The sequence below is a fragment of the Camellia sinensis genome, chromosome 1 (assembly GCF_055761805.1).
Source record: "Camellia sinensis isolate YWXY chromosome 1, ASM5576180v1, whole genome shotgun sequence".
In the NCBI taxonomy this organism is placed as follows: domain Eukaryota; kingdom Viridiplantae; phylum Streptophyta; class Magnoliopsida; order Ericales; family Theaceae; genus Camellia; species Camellia sinensis.
Genome location: NC_138961.1, coordinates 222,045,066 through 222,053,259, shown reverse-complemented (window position 1 = coordinate 222,053,259; position 8,194 = coordinate 222,045,066). Strand labels below are relative to the sequence as shown.

General features: G+C 34.4%; 1 protein-coding gene across 5 annotated transcripts; it reads right to left on the bottom strand.

Annotated features, from left to right (window-relative positions):
• Positions 1-849: 849 nt before the first annotated feature.
• Positions 850-7,578, bottom strand: LOC114291112 (suppressor of mec-8 and unc-52 protein homolog 2-like). Of its 5 annotated transcripts, none has more exons than XM_082896113.1 (9): positions 7,191-7,577; positions 6,488-6,532; positions 6,326-6,376; positions 5,025-5,181; positions 4,465-4,705; positions 2,445-2,979; positions 2,226-2,294; positions 2,019-2,142; positions 850-1,261 (listed from the first exon to the last, which is right to left on the bottom strand). In XM_082896113.1, exons 6-9 carry the CDS (start codon positions 2,526-2,528, stop codon positions 1,041-1,043), a joined length of 498 nt encoding a protein of 165 aa, XP_082752239.1. In that variant the 5' UTR covers positions 2,529-2,979; positions 4,465-4,705; positions 5,025-5,181; positions 6,326-6,376; positions 6,488-6,532; positions 7,191-7,577; the 3' UTR covers positions 850-1,040. The 5 variants fall into 5 exon arrangements, with proteins under 5 accessions (XP_082752239.1, XP_082752227.1, XP_082752236.1 ...); XM_082896101.1 differs by having other exon boundaries at positions 6,326-6,387; positions 7,191-7,571; XM_082896110.1 differs by having other exon boundaries at positions 2,445-2,760; positions 7,191-7,571.
• Between the last annotated feature and the right edge of the window lie 616 nt (positions 7,579-8,194).

Sequence of the window (8,194 nt, the reverse complement as noted above, 5' to 3'; positions counted from 1 at the left end):
AAGATTTAAGACTTGATTTGATTTGGCTTGATTAGATCCCAAGACATCTGTTACTAAATTCAAAAGGAAAAATAACAAATTAGTGTAAGGTAGAAAAAAATTAAGATTAATGGTAAAGTTTATAAATTTTAATTATTAAAGTCATAGACCACGTGTGTGTTATTATTTTTGAAGAATACACTTGATTTATAATTTTCTCAATTCAGGTTTCGTTTGGAATGTGGGTTACCTTTTTTACTATTTAGCCTGGAACTAAAATGTCTCGTTTGGGATGGATTTTTTGACTTTTTTAACTTTTGTGAGAAAAAAATGAAATGATTATGGTTTAGTTGTGATATTTTTTCTTATTAATTTTTTAACTTATTTTATCTTTTTATAATTATTTTAACTAAAAAATGAACCCAATCAATATGCCAAACGAGTGCTCAAAATAGCCACTGCTGAAAATGAGGCTTTTAGAGGCGTTTAAAAAACGCCACTATAATTATCAAAAACGCCGCTAATTCTTTTTGCGACGTTTAGTACCAAACGTCGAAGATGCGGCCGTCATTGTATCTTTATGGCGCTCCAAAAGCGTCATTATATGAGAATAGGCGGCGTTAAATGTGTTACATAACAGTGATGTCAATATTTAACGACGTTTTAAAAACGTCGTGGTAGCTTTTTTCTATTTTAAAAATATAACACTATAGTGGCGTTTAAAAAACGCCGTTATAGCTTCATTTTTCTTTTCTCTTTTTTTTTTTTATATAAAAAAAATTGTGCTAATTCTGTGATGCATAAACCCTCATAAACACTTTGGCAAGTACAGTAGCAAAAGGAAAATAGGCCTCCAACTACAAACACAAATACAAAAAAGAAAAAAAAAATCAAATGTATTTGTTTCGAGAGAACATACATAAATATGGTGCCAAGTAAATTCTGACGGTGACACAGCGCAATACATCGCATAGCCATTCAAGAAGAACAAACAAAATTTCATGCCAATGTATTACACAATACATTCCTGTCTTGCAGGTGACGAGATTGAAGCATCATCTTTAGAGTGCAGGTAACAAAATTTCCCCCACAAAAATGTCGTCATCTTCAGCTCTGGAAACTTCAGGGCCTTGGTTCTCTTTTGAATCAGGATGTCCCTGCTTCGGAGGTGGGGGAGGTGGAGGTAGGTTTTCTCTGTAAGTTCTATTCTTCAAAATTTCACCGTTAGGCTTTGACACCCTCTCATCTTCAACATATTCATTGCCAATAATTGCTATCCTTCCTGTTGATTTGACAATGTGTTACATGCAGATGGAAATTACAGAGGTCAAGAAAAAAGAAAAAGTAATGCTAAAAACACTAACTAGTGTACCAACAAACATATCAACTAAGACACAAGACATACATGTGCGATCCACCACTTGACCTAGGACTCACTTAACATTGTGTCTAGTTGGTACATTAGTTATGTTTGTTGGTACATTAGTTAGTGTTTTTAACATTATTGGAGGGGGGGAAAAGGATAATGCATTCATTACAAAACAGAATCAAATAACCACCACACAGAAATGCACATATACAGAAAACAAAATAAGACAGCAAGTGTGGAAATCCGAAAAAGTAGAAACCTCTCACCCTCCCTAGGAAATCGAAACTAACCAATCTGATACCAAATGGCTGACACCATAGCATTATAATCCATGCATGCATTGCATGAATGGTCACATGAATTCTCTAGAAACTTACCCCTGATAAGAATTAATTAAATCACTGCAGAATTTCCTTTCTGAGAAGTATTTTGAATTCATACCAGTTTGTTAAGAGCAATTATATTCATGCTAATCAGGGTGGCTATGTTCCCATTTACCCATTAGACCAGAGTTAACGTTTTCGTCATGTTCTAAAGCACAGATGTGCTGAATATGCTCTGAAAAGTCTCATGGATTTGGAATTAAATAGTTTCTTGGAATATCATGCAAAAATACAAACCAAAGTGACAGTGGCCAACAAGTTTTTTTTCAAAAAACAGTATAGCATACCTTTCACTTCTCTTTCTTTCTTCTTTTTCTTGAGAACATTCCCAGATGATCCAAGGCGAAGATATGACATAATTTTAGCAATTCGATCTACCACAGAACCATCAACACTGACAGTAACCATTTCCTGCAATATACATAAAGATGAAAATTAAATAACTGGAATAACACCTAAGAAAATTTGTAATAAAGAGGAAATAAAATACAAACCTCTGGGACCGGGCAGTCAACTTTACTTCTATGCAGAGTGGTTGGAATATCATGGGAAAACCCACCCTCCTACCATACATGAAAGATAATTTAGATTGAAAATTTTGCTCAAAAAGGTTTGTTTGCTGTTTCAGAGTCCAGCACTTTTTCTCCAATAGTGTAGATGCACAAAATCATAGTCATAAATAAATAAATAAAATGAAAAATCATAGCAACTACCAGATAGTACTGAGCAAATTTGATATGCATATAGCATAACACCTTCATCTTATAGATTACTGGCTTTCTGAAAAACCAAATCATCTATACTAGCCCCAGGCTCAACCTCATGAGTCACAACTGACACCCGCCAGCCTAAAGTCCAAACTATATGATAATTAGAGTACAGTCCATAACTCATGAATATGATGGTAAGACTTGGGAGTTATAACTTCTAGGTCTCAAGTTCAACTCTTGGTGAAGCCAAGGCTCTTGTTTTTCGTCCAGTGATGAGGAGTGGTGCATCTCATTAACCCCAAGACAGGAATTTTGTTACCTGCAAGACAGGAAATTTGTTACATACATAAATATGGTGCCAAGTAAATTCTGACCATGACACAACGCAATACATCGCATAGCCATTCAAGAAGAACAAACAAAATTTCATGCCAATGTATTACACAATACATTCCTGTCTTGCAGGTAACGAGATTGAAGCATCATCTTTAGAATGCAACTCTCTCTCAAGTGCTTCAGCTTCATTCCTGTCTTGTTCCTGTAGGGCAGAAATCACTTGAGATGTTAAATTCTGTCGACATTCTCTTCTTATGTTTGAGAGAATAATAGACAAGATGGGCTCCGTAGTAATGTTTCTCCGAGACAGAACCTTTAACACGAAAATATTATTGCACATAATCGCATATTTTTTTAATGTGAAGTGATCCTTTATAGACCCTAATTGTTAATGATGATAGTTTCATTTATAATGATATCTCTTACAAGGTGTACCACCCATATAAGCCACCAACTGAACAACCTAACTATCCCAATATTGAAGAAAAGGTTACTGAATGTGGTTGATGAAGTTAAGCAAAGCAAAAGGGCCATTATTCTGTTCATTGATGAGTTGCACACTCTAGGAGGAATCTATGTGCTAATTTCAAGAATAATAAGAAATTCAAAATCAAAAGAGAAATCTATATGCTAATTATGCAACTTATTGACAGTAACCTATTCAAATAATGAGAGAGTACAAACTTTGTTGAAACCATGGCGGGCCTCAATGATAAATGTTGAGTATAGAGAAAATGGCAAGTCAGTAATCTACAAAGATTCCAAAAATAATGAATATCAACTAGTTTGAATACAATAGGAATATAGTTACTTCAATGCATCCACTTATGAGGATGCACATTAATTTTAAAAAAATCATGCCAAATATGATGTATCCAACCTATGTGGGCACGAGGGTAGATGTGTATCTGTGCATGTGGGCTAGTGCGGTGATGGGTGTAGCTGGTCTACAACTGTGCATGAGAGAGAGTGTGTTTTCAAATTTGCAGTGTTTTTTTTTTTTTTTTTCCCATCTTACCAATTGTAAAAGGAGTCACAGACTGAGAAAGGAAGACTGTATAAGCTTAGTAAATATAAGGATTCACCTACAGCTCTACTATTCAATGTATATCTTCTCTTTTGAGAGATATGATGCTATGAAGCATGGGTACTACAATTATGTCGTACGGTATCCGGTGCTGGTCTGCACGCATAGCAGGTACCCAAAACAAATATCCAGTACTGGAATAAATATATTGCGTCTATTTTTTAAAAACTTCAAAAAACCATTGTTGTCAAATTGCGAATCAAAAAATAATATTTAAAAGGGAAAAAACCACTTAATATTAATCCTTAATTCCTATGTAAATTTTGTAATCAAAATTTCCTAAGAAAGAAGGTGTTGCAAGCTGATTACCATGAGACACAACTTGCTCGCAGCTGAGGAAGACACCAACAATGTAACCATAAATATTATTAAGGGAAAACAAACTGCTAACACTACCATAGATGTAACAGAACCTATATATCGACATTATTTATAATATTATATTAGGTCTATAGACTGATTCAGTCCGATTGGTATGACTTTGCTTTAAGAAAAGAAAGGCTGCCACTAGGTTCATAGAAATAAACTGCAAGAGATAATAAGAAATAAATGAAAACAAACAGAAGTAACAATGGTAAGAAAGTTATAAGATATGCATACCCGCATCAAGAGGAACAGGCGATATGAGCTCAAAAATAGCAGTCACATTGTCCCCAGGCATAACCATCTTAACATTTTCCGGCAACTCTACTTTACCAGTGATATCTGCAGTCCTCATGTAAAACTGAGGCCTATAGTTTGAGAAAAATGCAGTATGGCGACCACCTTCATCCTTTGTGAGGACATATATTTCTGCCTCAAACCTCTTGTAAGTTTTCACTGACCCAGGCTTGGCAATCACCTGTGCAGCAGAGGATGGTTAAGTACATCCTTCTAAAATTATTTCCAGTTTTTTGCTTATAAAACTGGGGGTTAATTTCATACATTTCACATAACATTTTCCAACACCCATCACTGTATCCACACACATCATGATCACCAATAGAAAAACATTTTAAAACTGGTGTAAGGTTAAAATAGCTTTCCTTTCAAACACATGATGAGTTACCCGAAATTTGCATTTCAGACTCATAAATTGACTGAATTATTTACAAGGTTATTTACTGTCAGCAATATGTTCTACCACAAATACTTCAGTGTGATTTATTGGTGTCATTTACCTGTCATCGCTGAATATCTTCCCATTTTAAGCCACGTAGAAGAAGACCCACATTGTCGCCAACAGGGGAGAATGGTTTGTTGGGGATTGCTTGACAAAAAACTCAGTTGCAAGGTTTGTAGAAAAGGCTTGCCAACCATGTCTCATTCCAGATCCGGCTAAACAGCACAAATAATAAAGAATAATGAAATTGAAGACTAACCAATCGAGGCTACATACAATACCAAAATGAGAACTTTGAGTAATTATGAAACCTTAAAATACGTGCCTTCAACCTAGCTGCAACATTACCAGTGATCTATCAGTTTCGTGGCCCGGGGATGGACTAAAAAGAAAATACCTCAATTGATAATGAGTGATGGTTCAAAACATGGAATCAAGGGATTAGAGATTTTTCTATTGCTTGGCAAAAAATAAACTATATATTTATATATAATAAACTATGGTTCAAAATATATTTTGTGGTTAGTAAATCTGAACTATATAATAAACTATGGTTCAGATATGATATGTTTTCCTTCTTTTGCATGTGCCTAACGAAGAACATCAGAGATTTGTCAAGCATGTTCATTTGTAAAGGGCATAGCATGTGTCCTTGTCATTAGAATGGAACTCAAAGATCCAAATTCTATCCTAATTTGCATGTGAAATGAATTTTTAGATAAATGCAAATTTATGTTTAATATATATGGAAATGAAAGCTTAATCAAGAATGATAATAAATTATGAGCATAAGGAGATCTGAATTATAAGTGACAAAATCTCAAATAACAAGTAAAGAATAATTAGAAATCAAAAGGACACTGATGGATGAAAAGGGATCAACTACTTGCATAACCCTACAAATTGACTAGAGCATTCTGAAAAATACAGATTGGCCAACTCAATTGATTCAACTTCCAAGGAAGCAATCAAGATTTTTGAAGTGCTCCTAAAACATCAACATTAAATAGGTTACCCTATCTCATATAATTAAAAAAAAAATAAAAAATTCCTGAGAAGGACTTACAATTCCAATAAGGTTCTCAAGGCAGAGCACAATAGAACTTTTAGTTGCAACAGAGCAGACTGCTAATTTTTTACCCTATAACCATTAGCCGAAAGGCAAATATGATAACAGAGGGAAGCATAGACAAGCAGGGTTCTTCATGTATGAAAAAGGACATGGAATTTGACAACTTTGGAAAGAATAAGTAGTCTTATAACCTAATTAAATGTGGATAACAGATGCAAATTCAACAAAAAACTTAAGAACCGTGATAAAGTGATAATTGCATTTATAAGGTAAAATGTTCGTCTTACAGCATCCTTGGCCTCATCCATCAATCTCAATACTCCAGGTCTGGGCTCCACCTGCCCATTAACTCAAATCCATTTTCTTCACAATCACTCATCCAGAATAATCACCCACATAGATGAACTAACAAGTAATCATAAATGAAGAATACAAAAATTTGTACTTACAGTCCCAGATCTGATAATTTCTTTGTATCTTTCAGTCTTCCAATCCTACAGATAGATAACCCTAAAACAATCAATACAACCAACTAATTGATGATACAGATTATAAATCTTTTCAATTCCACAAAATTAGCACAAAGACCATGCACTAGCATAGAAACTCAAAAGGTATGGAACCTTTTCTTACAATCTGCTAGGTTGCTTAAAAAAATACAATGGAGGAAAAACTATATGAACGATTTGCATCGTAATGTCCCTTGATTTGCCCTCTAGAAACAAAAACTCAACTAAAGTTTAGCAAAGAAGGTTATTTGGATAAGTAATCTCCATTTATAAAATAAATAAATAAATAAATAAAAATAAAAATAAATCATGGAAGCTTTCTTGTTTTCCAATTTCCTCAGTATCTTCTCGGTAGCCAAACGCATGCCTAATTCTCAGTATTTTCTCAGTATTTTCAATTTCCCCAGTTTTTATTTGCACATCTAAAAGGGGAACCAAATTGATAAATGGTTATATATAATATTTATATACATACATCCAATTTCCTCACTATATATTTATATATAATATTTATACATATATAATATTAATATACATCCATCCATACATATTTATTTATACATGCATCCTGTAGACTAAAAGTTTGTCATCCATAGTTATCCTGATCTATTTCATTTTAAGTGTCCAAGAGAGGAAGACCAACCTTCAGACAACGCTTATCTTGCACAACCTGTTTGGCACGGGCCCTAACCTCATCTGGATCAATCAGTATGAGATCTAGAGAGAAAGAGAGAGAGACGGTGGAGCTCGCTACCTCGCCAGTGCAGATGACGGTGGCGACGGAGCATCGAAATCGCTCTGAATCTCGAAATCGATCTGAATCTTCGAAAAAGCTCTGAACAGCCGATTGATATCAATCTGAATTTCGAAATCGCTTCAAAATCGCTCTGAACAGCTGATTGATCTTTCGAGAGACGAAGCTTCTTCGTAGAGTTATCTCCTCCGTTTTCTTCGTCGCTGAGAGAGAGAGAGAGAGAAAGATGTCTGCGTGTAAGATAAGAGAGAGGTGTGCGTATAAGAAAGAGAGGGCTCAGATTAAAAAATAAGGGTTTCAGAAAAGGGGCACGTGTATCTACCGCATTTGGAGGCGCTTTTACACGCCTTTAAATAGAAAATGGTGCCGTTTTGGTTAAAAAAATATGCGACGGTTATAAAACGCCGTTAAAAATTAAAAAAAGTGACGTTTAATTAAACGTCCCTAAATCCCTGATTTCCTGTAGTGACCCTTTTTACACTTTCTCAAAACATTTTTTTTTAATCACATTTTCAATACTAACAAGTGTCCAGAAAAATAATCAAGTGCTTCTGACTCACATAATTCATAAACTATCAAATAAAAATGTTTTTAATTAATAAAATTTTAAATAATTATATATTCTTTATAATATACTTTATTATTATTTTTTTTTTTAAAAAAAAAGCACAACTATTTCAAACTTGATAATATATAACATTTGCAAGAGGCGTGGGGAATGGGATGCCACCCAAAAATGAGCTGGTGAGAGAAGAAGAATATTTTAGTGTGATGGTGGCGGAAGCAACGATAAATGTTTGCCTAATCCCCCACATGCATGCATGCTTCTAGCAAACTCATTAGTCGACACTCACTTTGGGAAGCTAGCAAAAAGCTAGTTTTTAATTTTTTTT

Coding starts and splice junctions, on each gene's coding strand:
- LOC114291112 (XM_082896113.1), bottom strand. CDS start 2,528: ATGATTTGGTTTTTCAGAAAGCCAGTAATCTATAAGATGAAGGTGTTA. Junction 2,143..2,225: donor TTGACTGCCCGGTCCCAGAG/GTTTGTATTTTA, acceptor TGTATATTGCAG/GAAATGGTTACTGTCAGTGT. Junction 1,262..2,018: donor GAAAGAAAGAGAAGTGAAAG/GTATGCTATACT, acceptor TCAAATCAACAG/GAAGGATAGCAATTATTGGC.